The following is a 16,525-nucleotide window of genomic DNA, read 5'->3' as shown; positions in this document are numbered from 1 at the left end:
GAACATCTCCATTGGCAAAGGGAGTGTTTGTGGTCTTCACACCTACCTCCGTGTGGGATCAACAGCAATGGCTCTTGGCTCACTGAGGTCACTGTTGAAAAGTGTCCTCCTCCTGCTTCCATCTGCAGTGGCCACTGAGATGGTCTTGTTTCCAGAATCTGTCCAGTAGATGTTCTTATGGACCCAGTCTATTGCCAGTCCTTCGGGAGAGTTCAGCTGGCTGTCTATCAGAATCACCTGCTCGGCGGTGTCACTCGCTTTGTCTATGTAGGCACTGCAAAGACAGGACTCATCATGGCACTGATGTGGCAGAGACAGGGCCATGCACACGTGCATGGGGTTGTCCCTCAGACAAGCTGAATGCCAGGTAGCACCTCTGCATCCCCATGGAAAGAAAGTGCATAAGTTGCTGCGTGGGTGACATAGAAACCTTTATGGCACACAGTGCTGCAACCTTCAGCTTTCCTATAGCTTGTTCTTATTTCCTTACACCTGGGTGACAGGCATTTCTAGAACAGGGAGCTGGCGTTCCATTTTTCTACCTGCTTCCTGCTATAACTGCACAATCATAGAATCACAATCCAGGAAAACATTTGACTTCAGGCACGTTGATTTCAATAGCATCAATTCATGGGATTTATGGACATTAGAAATATAATCTCCAGTTCTCACCCAAACAGAGTTGAATTCAGCATGTAAAGAAACGTGCTTAAATGTACTGCAGAATTAGGACCTGTGTAACTAATTATGATTCATCAAAGGATTCATGGAGCTGTACTAATTTGGCAAGTGATCTCATTAGATACAAAGAAAATGTTCACTAAACATCAATGGCAGCCTCCACATCTTTCCAAACGCTAATGGAAGGCAGCAAACTCCACATGGATATTTCGTAAGAAACTCAATGTTGCTCCTACAAGCACACAGGCTGATTCTGCACTGTTGCCCCTGCACCAGTATCAATTGCACCAAGGGAACTGAGATGGAGTTAAGAGTTTGCATGCTTAGTCTGGCTCTTAGGTCAATTTGGTACATCTTAAAAAAGACTGTTGTTTCAGTTTGATGAGCAGCATGTGTTCTAACTGCACAACTCCAGGCCAGGTAACTCCTCCTCAGTGTTAACAGCGTGTTCAGTACTTCACATCCACCACTGTGGAGAGCTGCTGCACTGTACCCTCAGCCTCACTCGCTACCCTGGGTGGGGAAGCTGAGAGAGGCTCCTGTGGCTTTCAGAATGGGAGGGCTGAAGTACAGGTGACACTGCAATTCTCCCAACAGCTAAATCTTGTAAAAGATCTTCTGACACCCCAAAGGGGACATCACCTCAGTAGGAGAGGAGCTGGAAAGGCAAGTGAGGTGCATTAAGAAAGATGGGATGTCTTGTCAGCAATTACCTCCTGTCCCAGTTTTCACACTGTGACAGCCTCTCAGCTATAGACTGCTTTTCCCCAGAGGACTCCTGCAGGTGAGTCCTGTTCTCTGCTGGAAGGACATGGTGGCCTTTTGTTTAGAAGTGTTCAATATTAGTGATGGTAGCAGTATCTCAAACAGTAATCGTTGAGAATTTACAACTGCACAGCTTGCTCTGCAGACAAGGTGAAACTTACAACAAAGCTCATGCAAGTAGCATTAAGAGAAAAATCCTGCTGTTTGGAGAAAGACAAAGGCTTGGTATAGCCATGTCCAGGGTATGCACGCTGTTCAGTGGCCCCCAGTGCCCCAGGGCATTTGCTGTCAGCTGCAGAAGGAGCAGTGGGTCTCAAGTAACTGTGTGTATGCATACAAAACCCTTACCCACCCTGCCTATGCCTGCAGAATCAGGCTCAGTGAAAGCAGCTTTCTCCTGTGTTATCTCCCCATTTTCAGAGCCCCACAGACTCAGGGTACCTGCCGAGCTACTCGAGTGCTTCATACTCAGCACAGCCTGTGCAAATTTCCCTGCCAATGGCATGGGAGATACCAGAGTCTACGGAGACCCTGCCTTGGCTCCCACACACTGAAACCAATCAACCTTTGCCTGATCATTAGCTAAAATCCAGAACAAATCACTGTAGAAGCTGCAATAGGGTGCAATAGCTATGCAAATCAGAATATACATGGGAGATTTTCAGCACAAAAATTAAATACATTTTTAACTAGGCACACTCACAAAGCCCTGGTACATAATACTGTGATGGATGCCACAGAACAGCTCAAGGAGGAAGGAGAATTACAGAATGTGTGCTGTGGCCAAGTGCTGTGAATTTAAACCTAGTCTACCAGAGTCTACAGTGGGCAGCCAGTACCTGTATTGCTGCCTCCTTGCTCCCCCCATCTGCCTCCTTTGTGCTTTCAGCCCCTTGTGGTTTCACGTACAGCAAGCACACAGCACAGCAGCAGTCTCTCACAGCACTGCTTGGCAATAGTATGATTCAGTAAACAGGAGTCTACATGTAATTGCACAAATGCAGCAGGATCTATTACTGATAAAAAGCTTTCCTGCACTATCAAACCAGATCACTGCACAAGGCCCTGATTTCTTTATCAGTTCCTAAAGAAGCTTAAAAAGTCTGGGCCACAACAGATAATCCAGTAAGGGAAGAAAAGCCCTCAGGTACCCTGCACTGCTCTCTGCAGGCTGTCCTTTAAGGGTGCAGGTTGAACCATAGCTTTGGGAAGGTACCAAACCACTCATCCTCTCTTGCTCCTTACCTGTAGATTTTTCGGTAGAACAGATCACACCAATATATCCTGTTTGTGGACACCTCCACGTCCAGGGCCACGACGTTCTTCAGCATGGGAATGAGGCGAGAGTAGTCCCTTTTCACCAGATCTATCTTGCGGACCTCATGGCGGTTGGTGAAGATCAGGTATGGGCTCTTGCCTACCACAGAAAAGCAGTCAGTTTAGCAGCTGACCCAAGGGCTAGACTCAGCTGTCATTTCTCTTATCAGTCACTGATAGCTCTGCTTTGTAAGGAAGCTTTACACCACACCAAAAGCAAGTGTAAATGGCTTCCAGAGGCAGAGCTATCACGTGGACATGGAGGACCACAGCATCTCTGTGGTCACTAGAGGTACACTAGCTCTTGGTCTGCCCATTCTGCTAAGCCGCAAGCAAAAGTCTGGGGAATGTTCTCACGTTCAATCACACATTTTAGATACAATATACATGGGCCAGATTTTGGTGACTCGTGGCCAGGACAAGGAAGAGAAGAAAGCCCAGGCTGTGGGCTGGCTGGCCGGAAGGCAGACAGACAGATTCAAGGTATCACAGAGCCACACTGAGTCCAGCAAAGCCAGGACTGGTTGCTGGAGAGAAATTTTAGACTGCCATGTACATGCAGAACTCACAACAGTCACCTGAGCATTTGGGCTCAGGCAGTTCACATCTCTCTTGGGGGGGGGTGGGGGGGGTCGGTGGGTGGTCAGAGCCAGCAGCCTGGGTGCTGATGATACTGCTATTCCAGTCACAATCTCAAGCCAGCCAAGGCTGGAGCCTCTCAAGCATAAAGTTGACCTGAGTTTTCCAGGAAACAAGAGAGCAGGACACACAGATATCAATAGTTACTTTGCTTAGAAGACCATAGCCAGCACCTTAGCCTCAATGGACATTCATAGTGGGCCCCGTGGAGGACAGTTTCCTACTGAAGGAGGCAGGCACCTGTGTCTCTAGCTTAGACCAAGAGCTGCATGTCCTTGCCCTCTCCCGCAGTAGCCAGTTGAAGATCCTAGCAAAGAGTGTCCTTCCATTGGGACTAAGGAACACGACACTGAGAGGGAAGAGGTGGGACAAGGTTCTAGCTCTGGAATACGTCATGCACAGACTCTTGGGCACAACAGAATTTTCTAACCAACACGCAGGTCACTGTCCCAGGGTTTGGATCAGTCCTAACTCATGGCAGGTGTGAGACTAACAGACTTTATGAGGACAGCAGGGCACTGCATCTACCATATAGAACTTGGGAAGGAAGAGGCTACACAGATGTGCAGGACAGCACTAGAGAAGCATCTCTGTATTGCAGGTAACTCACCCTTCCCCAAGAGACCCACCATTTCCATTAACATACCCTCCCCCTCCGCATGGCTAATGCTCAGTCTTGTGCAATTCAGCTTTCCATCCCTCTGACATTAACATTCATTTCTGCAATAAGGTCAAGCAAACTGCTGGTGTTCATGTTGGTATTTGCATAGGAGGGTGGCGAGGTGGCTAACCCACTGTGCTTTAATTGGCATGTTTTCTTCCTTTTAACAGCACCACCACTAAATGCTTTTGCTGCACTGTTTTTAATAACACCTGTCAAAAGACTTTCTTTTCTAGTTTCAGCTTCAAACAGCCAGCTAGTGACTGTAATCTTGCTCTGTACACTGTTAAAATATTCTGATCTGCATGATCAGTAGTTCTTGCCTAGAGACGCATCTGCTATCGCTGCAGCAGTTCTGTGCTGCTTGGAATGAAACGTCTTTGCTTTCCTTCTTTGCTAGTTTCCTTTTGTTTCTGTTCCTCCAGCCTCAGCCCTGCAAGCATGTTTTCTTATCAGAGTTGGGATGTTGAGCAAGCAGAGTTGAAGTGCCTGTGGTGTTGTCTTACCTACAGCTTTGCAGTTCTTGGACAGGGTGTCCATCTCGTATCCTTCGTAGCACTCGCATTTGTAGTCCCCCTTGTAATTAATGCAGATCTGGCTACAAGCGTCTGGATTCTCACATTCATCTATGTCTGAAAGGAGTGTTTGAAACCCATCAATAACTTGAAATCAAACCATCTGTGATGGAGCAACGCTGAAGTGAATATAATCACGTCTCTGTATGGTGAAACACAAGGGACTGCTGTTTGCATGTAAATTACCTCCACACGTTTTTTTATCCAGAAGCTTGTATCCGGGCGGGCATTCACATTCATAACCAATCTTCAAGTCTTTGCATATGTGTGAGCAACCACCGTTGTTCATAGAGCACTCATTAATACCTGAAAGGGATACACAGATTATCTGTGACTTTTAGTTGTAAGACTGAACAAGATTAAGAGATGTCCTGAGACATTTTCCCATATATCATAGCTTTTGGTAGCCAGGAGCTGGCCACAGAATATATGAGCGACTTCACGGATAGGAAGCCACCACCATACCACTTTCTAGCTCTTTATTATTCCAAACCAACACTGTAGGATCGTTTGAAAAGCTAGTGCCTAAATGAACAGGGAGCCCTGGGGATACAGTGTATGTGAGTCTCTGCATCCTCATCCCATCACAGAGCTGCTGCTTTGAGCATGTTCTGCCACATGTGAGAAACTTCCAAGGGAGCTAAGGGCTCTCTCCAGGAGGCTCCTTCTTCCCCATGCACTAGTTCATGTTGATTTTTCTCAACAGTCTCTCTGAGCTTTAATAATTCATGCTGGGGGAGTCTCACCTCCCAGGGGCCAGCTATTTTGAAATACTATTTTCCCATCTAGCTCCAAGGAATGATCTATGTGAAAATTCCAGAAAACACCACAGTACAGTCTGTCAGAGATACTCCATTAACACCGAGGTACAGTCCTCCCACAAGCACATCCCACACTACAGCCTCTGCTGGCAGCCTGCATCAGCCCAAGCGTGCAATTTATGAACCCAATCCTTTCCTGGGTCCCTGTTGGATCCCAAGGCCACCTTTCTGATCCTGCTTTCAAGTGCTGAAATGAAAAACAGACTACGTGGATCCCTGTAACTGGAACTGCATGAGAAGTTGAGGAAAGCTGGTCTCCTGTCAGAAGTAACGTTTCTTGTTATAATTAACCTATGCAAGGTGTAAAAGTCCTCTCTCTAAGTAAGACTGCTGAAGAGAGGCTGTGGGATTTCAGGGATAGTGGGCTCACTAGAACTAGCAAAACTCATCTGCTTCAATCTATAATGCAATTTAAAGGCAAATTTTTCATTTATCTCTTACTTCTTGCTTCCTTGCACGCTGCAGGTGAGCAGTATAGCAAAGCCATTAAACTAGTGCTCTTCGAAGAAAATGAAAACAACCACAAGCTAATGAAGTCAGGAAGACTAGGAAAACATCATGCCAGAAGGAACCTCATCTCAGCTCTGGGATGCTTTCACCTTCCTATCAAAGCCACACACATACAGATATCAATACATTATTAATAGAGCAAGTTCACTAGGCTCCAAGAAGACATCCACAGAGTCACTGTGTGTTGTCACTGATGTTTATTAATGGGTATCATATATCCCTGTCCTTGCACAGAACTCCAGAAAATGGGGTCATAAACATGCACAACTGCTCTCTGCAAAATACTACAAAGGCTGTTTCAAGTAACAAGCAAACTCACTCAGATGATTCCCATAGTTTCAGAGGTACTTTGTGGAATGGAGAGACTGTAAATCAAGTGCTGGTTCACTTGCTGCACTTCTCAGTCAGAGCTGAGGAGGAGCCTGGGGCAGAGACATGAACCTGTTCTCTTTCTGCTGGGCAGCTGCTGCCCATTACCTAAAGTTCAGCAGTGTATTCACTGCCTGCCTAAAATAAGACAAGTGATGCTCCGTCTTCCGTCTTGCTTTCTTTTGGCAATCTTGGAGGGCACTGCAGCGTCTAGCACACAGCTAGACAGACACACCAAGATGAGGAGCATGTCCTGCATCTCCTGCCTTCTGTGTGGATTACTTCTGTGTGGGTGTTACATTCACAGCAATCCACATCACTCAAAGAAACATGTTTTCTTTGGGGGCTATTCTCTGCTCAGCTTCCTGACTCAAAACCACACTTCACTGCCAGCTTGGGACTGCACCTCGTCAGCCAGGGCACCAAGCTGAGCACCAAGCCCAGCTGAGCTGTGCCATTGCCCTGTCTCCTGAGATAAACTGAGCTGTCAGCTTTGTTGAGAGACCTCCACAGACAGACAAGTTACAACACCCACTCAGAAAGACAGGGATTAGTGTAAGAAGGAAGCAAGGCCATACTGAAAGCACAAGGTAAGAGCATCCTCACTAGGCACTGATACAGAAGAAAGACTGACAGTTCTTCCTGAACGTGAGTTATTTCTGGGGCAGGCACTGATCTCCATGCTACTGGTGCTCCCTGACATCATGGAAAGAGTCTCTCTGCCCGAGACATTTCTGCACTGGGGAACAAATCCAATGTATCTGAGTAATGCTGCAGATCAGGGCTGGTGCCCACAGTGTCTGGTGGGAGGGAAAGGTGAGAGAGGAGCCGCCCTAGTGAGAGTGGCACAGCTCTCTGGTGTGGGCTTTCCATTCTGCTGATGCATGCAGAGCTGGCTCTGATGGCTTGAGCACTGTCACCAGCCCAGAGTGAGCAGGAAGTTGCAGAGAATTACCTGCTGTCATTTCTAAGGGAAGTAACAACAACATGTAAAATCCAAAAATGGATGAAATCATCTCTCAGTCATCTCTCTACATGTTTTCACATCCGAAGTATTTTCCCAATGTTAAATTGTTATGATGCTATCATCATCTTACAATTCAGAGATAATTTGGGCAGTAAGGCTAAATAAACTGGTCTGTGCTGTAGAGGACACTAGTATCTGAGGAGAGGGGGAATTCCTGCTTCCTAGACCCATGCCCAGTTCATACGTCCCTCCAAGTATAAAAGCTGAGCTGAGAAGGGCACAGTTCAAACTTACAGATGATCAGACTAGGCTACTAATTATATTCATATGAAGGGTGATGAAAGAATAAAGGCAAGGAAAGAGAAGCAGAGTGAGAAATAGCATTAGCAGCTACATGTGGTTACACTCAAAGCTGTGAGCACCAGATGGAGAAGAGGGGAAGCAGTTACAACAGGAGCAACACGTAGAAGGCAAGTACTGTACCACATTCTTTCAGAGGCTCGTCAGACCAGTCCCTGCAGTCTCTATGTGAATCGCACACTTTGCCTCCGTCAATGCACTCTCCACTCTTACACTGAAACTTGCTGGGACTTTCACATGCTGACTCTGTCATTTCGGGCAAGAGAGGAAAGCAACTAAGTTAGACGAGGCTTGTGACAACGAACAGCCTGACATAAAGCTTCAAGAGGATGCCATTAGCAGAAACAGGATGGGATTAAGCAAATGAACATAAAGCCTGAGTTATCATGCAAGGTACTTTTCAAGTCATACAGTCTGCAGGGTCAGCACAATCATCTCTCCCACACAACCCCACTGCCAGAACGGCTTAAACTCTCTACAGGAACAGCCTGCCATGGGCCAGAGGAGCAGTACAGGCTTCTTTCCCTTTCCAATGGCCACACAGCTCTCACAGGCTCACACCATGGAGCATAAGCACTGCCGATCTGTCTGTACCTACCTTGTACGCAGCCTGCCTCATCGCTGTTGTCAGGACAGTCATGCACCTTGTCACACTGCTTTGCTCCGTGGATACAGGTCCCATCACCACACTGGAATTCATCTGGCTGGCAGGTCACCAGAGCTTTAAGATAATGCATTCAAGCATTAGTTACACAGGACTTGAATCTTTTGTGGTACCTTCTGGCCATGTACTCTGACACTGATGGAGTTTTCCCACCTCTGCCAGCAAATCTCATAGAGCATTCGCTGCTTCCACCAAAGCAACTGAGGCAGCTCCTGTGCCCCTCTGCCACCCCAGATCACTCTCTACATCCCTGGGAAAAGAGCCCCAAAGCCCATATGAGCAGATCTAGTCAAAACAGAATAGTGCAGGCAGTGAAGCTTCTTGGGTAAGACACAAGAAAGCAAGCAGGAAGCAAAACTATTAGCAGTGGAGCCTCTCTGGGGTCCTAAGTCTGTGCAAGAGGCCAGGCTGCCTTCCAACTAGGAGTGCAAAGTGGCACTGGAAAGGCAAAGGCAACTGCTCCTCAGCTCTCCTTCCTTCAGAAACAGTCGTATTTAAGATATATTTCAAAATACGTTCAGGCTAAGGGCATGGGCAAGACACACATGTATTGACTCTGCCAAAGCTGGTTTGGCCACACTGTGAACAAAGCTTACGAACTCAGACATATCATTCAGGTTACTAAATGCCCATGAGCTAACAGACAGAAGGCGGCAGAAGAGCTTCACTGCACTGCAAACTGGTGTTCCTTGGGGTTACAGGCAAAACCACCTCCACAGTGTAAGGCCAGATTTCAAGCCCAAAGCTCATTTGCCCACGTCAGATTATTAGAGACTCGAAAAAAGATCTGGTAAATATCAAAGCTGGGGGAAAAAAAACACACAGCTGCACTGACCATACAAAAATCAGTCAAGTTTCCCTCTCCAGGGTTACACAAATGAGAGACCTCCCTAGCTGGGACCAGACTTGTGCTGAGAAGGGTACAGGCACTTACGAGCCAGCAAAAGGCTGCAGCCTTTGCAGTTCACTGGCAAAACCAGCTCCTCATTCCTGGGACATGTTCTGCAGCTTACTTCTGAAGGGCCCATCTTACAGATGTTGCCTTCAAATCCTATTAAGGCAGCATACCCTGGAGAGCCCTTGATTCTAACCTTTTTATCTTGCTGATTATGTCCTAGTATCACATGACAGAAAATCACTGCCTCTGAATAGCTACAGGAGATCAGCACTAATGTTACTACATGGGAGGTGAGGGCTATGTGGCAGATCTTCCCTGACAATTTGACAAACTGGTTCTAATATAAAAATTACTACTTGCAGACAATTCAGGATGAGCCACAGATATGAAATGAGTTAGCATCGATACCATAAAGTATCAGTTGCACAAAGGCTCGGTATTGTTGATGACTGCATCCCACAGGACACAGGATCTGGATTCATGACCGCTTTGCTGGACTTAGCTCTAGTGCATCTTCAGCTGGCAAAGGGCACAAAAGACAGGAAAAGCCACAACTGCAGGACTGGTGGGGGAAGGGAGGAATCCTGCCTTTAGAAATACACAGTATTCACATGAGGAAAGTTTGGAAATAGCACTGCTCCTTGGAGAGGAAAGCCATATGCGCTATATTCATAAAAAGCTGAAAAGAGAGAAATATCCCAAGCAATAAGAAGAGTTATGGGACCAGCTGTGTTGCCACATTTCAGTTAATAAACCCAGGCACAGAAATGGGAAACCTCAGTGGGACATCTGGGACAGCAGCTCCAAACTAAGCATGTGGAAACTGCTGCTCTAAATGGAGAAAAATGCAGGAGAGGAGGAAGCAAAGCTGTGGTCTGGAAAAAGCAGACCACACGTTTGGAAGTGGCACTGAGAGCTCCTGCAGGGAAGCAAAGGCACTTGTGCTTGAACTGTTCCTGCCACATAAAACCACCTGCCTGGAGAAGCCCTGCCAATGGAGAGACCACCTTCCCCTCTTGACCTCTTCTGAGCTAAACCTTGGCCATTGCAAAGCTTTTCCTACGGCCTAGCCAAAAACACCTATGCCACAATTATTTCTTGTCTTCACCACCAACATGAAAACCAGTTTACTTCACCTCTTTTAAGTATTAACTCCCACAAAAGTGGAACATGGAATGAAAGCTAATTGCAGTCTTGACTGCTGGAGCAGGAACAAGTCTCCATTTTATCAAGTAAATCTGCATGACAACAGCTACAGATTTGGAAGACAGGCATTACAAAACCTAGTAATTGTTCTCAACTGTAATCTTCAAAGCTCTTCTAAAGAGCAGTTATAGTTAGATGCTAAGAATAGAAAGGTTTCTAATCCTAAAACAAGATGAAGGAAAATTTTGCAGGAATTGTGAAGACAATGTTGAACAAGCAAGACTGAGAGAAATGACAGCACAGCTCTTAGCTCAGTTGCTAGAGGGACTGCAAAACATGCATGTGGGGTTGTACAACATCACTGCCCAAAGCTTTTGCTTCAAGAAGGGAGAGAAGTTTGGAGATCAGGCTTGGTTTCCTGGCTCACTTCTCATTCAAGCAAAGCTGTGGAATGGCCCCTGAGACTCTTAACAGACATCTAAAAAGAGCAGATGCAGTCACAACTCTTACTGATTACAAAGATATTAAGGTACACATACAGCATTTCTATTTCTTGGTGCATTTTTCAGTAGGAGGAGAGAGAATACCATGTTTATACCTAGCCTGGAGAGCATAAGTTTGAGGGAAGAGGGCCAGGAACTTTGTTATCCTGAAGCTGGGACACAAACCTGCCTCAGCACCACTGGCAGAGTTGACAGCAGGTTGCCATCAGGGCCATTCCCAAAGCAGAGCAATATCCTAAGAAGAAGGAAGAGCTGTGCTGCTTATTTGCACAAGATGTTCAGAAAATTGCTGTGCTATTTTGGAGGGTTTAAATCAGGGAAATCTCAGCAGTGTTACAGCCATCTCTTCTGCTCTGCAAATCAAATACGGAACGATTTACCAAAGCCCTGCTAAATTAACAGGCACACTCAGACAGACACACTTCCCATTTGCAAATACTGGGCTCAAAGCTGTACTGCTCAAATTCAGCAGATACATTCCAGATTCCAAGTCTCAGCATATGTTTCTTGTGTCTTCTGTTTCCATACAACCAAATAAACTTAATCTCAAGAAAATCCCTGCACTTGCAAAATGCATCAACCCCATTTTATAGATGGGGAGACAGAGGCACAAAAGGGCCCCAAGGGATCTGTTCTATTTGCATTGTTTAGTCTTCCTCCTGGATGCCCTAATGTGAGTTGCAAAGGGTATTTTAAAATATAATCATTCCAGATTTGGAGACTAATAAATCTAATGTAATGTTAATTTTATAAATACGTATATACATATCTGTATATATACTAAAGAAAAACCCCAACCGGTCCATGTTCTCACACAGCTCTCCTGAAATGACTCATTCCATATTTATTTGCTGTCTTGCTGCCAAAACTTGTTCACCAATTGTCACCCTTCATTTCTGCTCTCCTTGTTTATCACCCCAAAATGCTTATAACAAATGACTGGTGATGGCCTCATGACATTCTTTTTTAAGGCATTAGCTCCCAACTCTCCCTTTTATAGAGTGCAAACCCCAAATGATTCCCATTTGTGAGAGGAGTTGTAGTGTTGGTATCTTCAGTTTTAACCAAGTCAAGCCTACCAGTACTTGTGCCGTCCCTGATGCTAACAGGACAGAGCACTGTCATACACCTCTAACTCCCTGTGTGCCACATGGTACTGATCTCAAAACCAGAATTTATGGAGAGGGGAAAAAATAAATGTCAATCCCTAAACTCTTCAGTCCAGCAGATGAGTAGTGATGCTGAGTTTCCAGAGCTCTTAAATGTCACTTTCTTACTGCAGACGTGTGCACCCAAGCAACAGCTGCATTTAGGATGGGGAAGCAACCTCAGTTTTGACCCCTGACCCAGTTAAGCCATCACCTACATAAGCACTCAGTGCCACAAGTCCTCTCCTGGCTTAAAGATTCCCCCTCCCCATGGTGTAAACAGCAGCAGGCTTAAGCACATCTGTGGCACTGGGGTGACTCCTGGCTTGCATGGGTGAAAATGGCAGAATCAGCCACTCTGTACAGAGGAGCAGTGGAGTAGCTAAAACATGGTGCTTTGAATCCCACTGCTTCCTGGACCACAGGACTGAAAGCAGCAGGAGCAGCTCACATGCTCGTTTCTCCTGGGTAGATAAGCTGCACGTTGTGCCGTGCTGAGACTTGGAAAAAACTTCAAATGCTGAATCTCTGCTAGTCAGAGATACCAGTCTCAAGTCTAATTCTGCCACATTTCCTCCTTCCTCCACTGGTTGTCAGCACTGTGCTGTGCTGCAGCGGTGTCCAGCTGTGTCTTCTGCCCCAGGGAGGCTGCCCTTGCAGTACCTGGAAGTGCTACTTGGTGAAGCTGCTCTGTAGCTGAGGGCTGCTGTCAGAACTGTGCTGCCTTTGGACCTCACATTTCGGCAGTTTTTGCTCAGCTGGATATTGTCAGTGTCTGTCAGATCCAGGAGAGAAAGATGGGGAACAGAGAGCTGCATCTGCCTTGGCAAGGTACCTGGGCACTACTCTCACCCCACAGTGTCAAAGTAAATGGGGCCTGTGAAAGACTTAGAACAATTCCTTTCAAGCTGAAACAACAGGGACTGAAATTTCAGAGACATTTCATCAGAAAGCACCATCTATAAGCTGCTCCCCTCTTTCACCATTTGGGAACGCAAGGGAGCTCACCTTTCCTACTCTTAAGTTGTCTAAACTCAGCCATCCTGCCAGGTTGCCATCACTGCAGGGAATGCAACCTGTGGGACAGAGATCAGCTCCACTGGGAGTCTCCTGCCCCAGATGCCAGTTCTTCACCTGCGTTTGCAATGTGGGCTTGGCCGCTATGTCCTGATTTAGAAGGGACACAAGTACAGGATTGCCTGCAGGAGGTCTTCATGAAAACAGGTACCAAACACCACAGGCTGTCTCAGCTAGCAGTACACACCTCCACTGGACATGCTCCTGCCCAGCCTTCTTACAGTCACTTCACACTGATATGGATGCCAAGACCCAGCTTTTTCTCCTGACCCCACTGTCCCTGCAACGCTTCAGTCACGGGAAGTACTGCCTGAGTACATGCTGCACAAGAGCTCTGTCTACTCCTGTATCCTTTCTTGGAGATGAAGAAAAAGGCATCCTACCTAATCCACCTGTACTCAGAAGGGGGTTATTAGCAATGATATCTGTGTACAGCAGTCAAAACTGCTCTCTTCCTAACGGAATATACTTGGCTTCACCTACTCTGCTCATAAGAGCCCTTGGCTCTTTTATAGGCACAGCAGTTCCAGGGTTACCTGTGCCTCATCCCCTACTCTCCTGCAGTGTAACCAGTGGTATCCAGGACTTACTATATCCTCCTCCTCTTGCTAAAGCTGCCACTGAATTTACATCTGCCACAGGTTGTCATGGGTATGAAAAGATAGTGTTGGCAAAAGCGGTCAATTTTCTTAGGCACCTTTGCCAGAATGTCTGTTCTCTGCAGCTAGTTGCTGCCTTCCTTCCCAGAGGTGGCCCAATGTCAAAGCTGCTAAATATACACAGCTATTTAAATATTTTATTTTATTTCAATCTTGTCACTATGAATATTTTAGCACAACATTTTGCTCTTAGTTTCTTGTGTCTCTCCCTCCTCAGGTAAGTGACCAGCGTGAACCGTTTAGTGGCTAAAAATGGATGAAACATTCAAAATACCACGCACAGCAACAACACTATGTTATATGCATAAAGCCAGCTGAAAAGAAATCCATTATTTATTAGCTCTGTGCCTTATCAAGCCAAGCTCAAAGTGCATTTCCAACTGGATTCTTCAGAGGTACTGCTCTTGACTGCCTTGTTCCGTATACTCTAACTTCAGAGGCAGAAAATTAATTATTTCTTTTCCTGATGATCATATATTCCCTTTACCACTGTGGCTTCTAACCTCCAGGCTGTGACCCGACCATGCAGCCTGAGGGCTTTGAACATTCTTCCTATTTTCCATTCATTGCCTTGCTAGTGAAACAGATCTCTTCTGAGGCATGGTAACATCCAACACAGCTCTTGCACCTCCTTTCTAAAGCCTCAAGGAAAAAGCATAAAAGGGAGTCTGGAATATACCTGACCCTGCTGGTTGGGAACCAAGCCATTTGGGACACAAAACACTCCTTGTCAGGCACACAGTTGCTACATAGACATCAAAGACTTGCCTTAAAAAACAGCCCACAGGGCCCCTCTCACCCACAAAGGAGGGCCCTCAGCCCTGTCCCAGCCCTGCAGACACTCACGGCAATCCTGCTCATCAGACTTGTCCTTGCAGTCTTCATCCCCATCGCACTTCCAGTTCAGGTGGATGCATTCACCGTTGCCACACTGAAACTCGTGAGCTGCGCAGGTGTTGAGGGCTTTGGCATTGTAGCCGCACTTCTCCACGGACTCATCTGACTGATCCTCACAATCCGGCTGGTTATCGCAGACCCACAGCTCTGGGATGCACACGCTGTTGTTGCACTGGAACTCACTGGGGTTGCAGGTCAGAGGGGAGCATTTCCTTTCATCGCTGCCATCCCCGCAGTCATTGTCACCGTCACACACGAAGATGATGGAGATGCATGACTTGTTACTGCACTGGAACTCATTGGGAGAACAGGCTTGGGAATAGAAACAAACAGGTGAGCTATGAGTCTCCAACCCGCCCCTCACCACTGTGCCAGCTTTAGCACATCAGGAATGTCTGAGACAGGGGAGGGCAAGGACACAAAAGCATTATATTGACTGTCCTAACTCAGAACATTACATTCCCAATGGTAAACTACATAGCAAGGAGGAGGTAAAGACACAGTGGTCATCTCCCTGGATGTGCTATACCATCCTCCATGGGCAGCCCTGAAGAACAAGGGGCAGCACAGCTGCAAGAATTGCAGGTAGGAGAAGTGGGGGGCCAGCTGCAACACTGCCCTGGTGTTGAGGCAAGGGCAAGTCCCAGCGTACGGGGTGGCAGCAAGGAAAGAGCATGGAAGTTGCAGGGTGGGCTGGAGGTGCACTGACACGCACTGGTGGAAGCCACAGAGCTTCGCTCTGCTCCATACTGACATTATCAGCTTCCTGACTTTCACAAGCACAGAATCAGGTTTCAGGATTTCACAGTGTGCCTGGTTTTGGACATATTAAGTGGGATGTGTAGGGTAAATATTTAGTGAGTCGAGCATCAATTTAGCTGCAATCTGCCAGTAAGGCCCTTTACAACACACTGAACGCCTTCCCTGGAAATCACAACTCAACATTAACATACAAATGAGGCGTTTGTCAGATTAAGAAGCTGAGTACTCTCCTCTTCAAGCCTATTGGGCAGCTGAACCAGAGAAGTCTGCTCAAATTAAACTTTCAGGTACTCCAAAAAATGTGCAGCTCACAGTCATTTTATTTCATCAAGGTGTGGAGCAACCACGACCCTGTAAGACATTCTCCCTAAGCACTTCTAGGTAGTTACTTAAAAATAATTCTGCTTCTGCAGTTTCAGTCATATACAGGAAAGTGACAGCTATGATAAATTACAAGTGCAATAAATATATCCTAATAAATTACAGTAAGGTTGTTTTTTGTTTGACATTGTGCTTGGGAGTCTTTTTGTCTTCAGAAGCAGAACTATTTACCACAGAGCCCCTAGGATAAACCACATAGTTCAGATAGTACCAATCACTGCAGTGGCAAGTGCATCAGCAGAATCTGGGTAAAGGAGTTGTCATAGCCCAGCTTTCAGCCAACAAAAGGAACCCAGCGGTATTCTACCGAAATATTGTGCCTGTTTTATACCTGGAATGAAAGTCTATTTATCTAGCAATTAAGAATATGTGCACTTGTACACAGATACATATTTACATTCCAGCTTGCAAACCTGCTGGGGTATCTGCTAACCTAACCAGCCTATAGTTTTACATCACAGTGTGACAGTACATACACCTCTCCCCTCCTGCCCTGTGTTCTGTCCCGTTTACTCTCAAGCTTTCCAGATGTTACTGTGTGTACCAAAATAGCAATCTGCCTAATTAGAAGAAAAAGAGGTTTGCCTTCCTTGATGCAATACTACCATGCACTGGTTACAACCCAAGATCCCTCTAACAGGGATAAATGTTAAAGAGAATCTTAGCTGCAGGCTGCTGTGCCCAACTTGACATCAATAATTAAATGCAACAGTGTGGTCATCAAA

General features: G+C 46.3%; 2 protein-coding genes across 4 annotated transcripts in view; one reads left to right on the top strand and one right to left on the bottom strand.

Annotated features, from left to right (window-relative positions):
• The window catches only part of LRP8 (LDL receptor related protein 8), a 192,709-nt gene that overhangs the window by 12,333 nt on the left and 163,851 nt on the right, over positions 1-16,525 (bottom strand). For 2 of the 3 annotated variants that reach the window (XM_061451227.1, XM_061451229.1), the window contains 7 exons: positions 14,607-14,969; positions 8,264-8,386; positions 7,789-7,911; positions 4,825-4,944; positions 4,570-4,695; positions 2,692-2,863; positions 47-274 (listed from right to left, as the gene is read on the bottom strand). In XM_061451227.1, coding sequence (XP_061307211.1) covers positions 47-274; positions 2,692-2,863; positions 4,570-4,695; positions 4,825-4,944; positions 7,789-7,911; positions 8,264-8,386; positions 14,607-14,969 — 1,255 coding nt within the window. The remainder of the gene's footprint in view (positions 1-46; positions 275-2,691; positions 2,864-4,569; positions 4,696-4,824; positions 4,945-7,788; positions 7,912-8,263; positions 8,387-14,606; positions 14,970-16,525) is intronic. The other variant, XM_061451228.1, reaches the window with a different exon arrangement.
• Positions 1-16,525, top strand: part of LOC133268311 (protein zyg-11 homolog B) — a 306,890-nt gene that overhangs the window by 201,168 nt on the left and 89,197 nt on the right. The gene's annotated exons all lie outside the window — the stretch shown is intronic.

This window comes from Pezoporus flaviventris, unplaced genomic scaffold, assembly GCF_033815535.1.
Source record: "Pezoporus flaviventris isolate CSIRO_AGI_PZ_B2104156 unplaced genomic scaffold, CSIRO_AGI_Pfla_v1 ptg000013l, whole genome shotgun sequence".
In the NCBI taxonomy this organism is placed as follows: domain Eukaryota; kingdom Metazoa; phylum Chordata; class Aves; order Psittaciformes; family Psittacidae; genus Pezoporus; species Pezoporus flaviventris.
The sequence above is the reverse complement of the archived record's forward strand: the minus strand, read 5'-3'. Positions and strand labels throughout refer to the sequence as shown.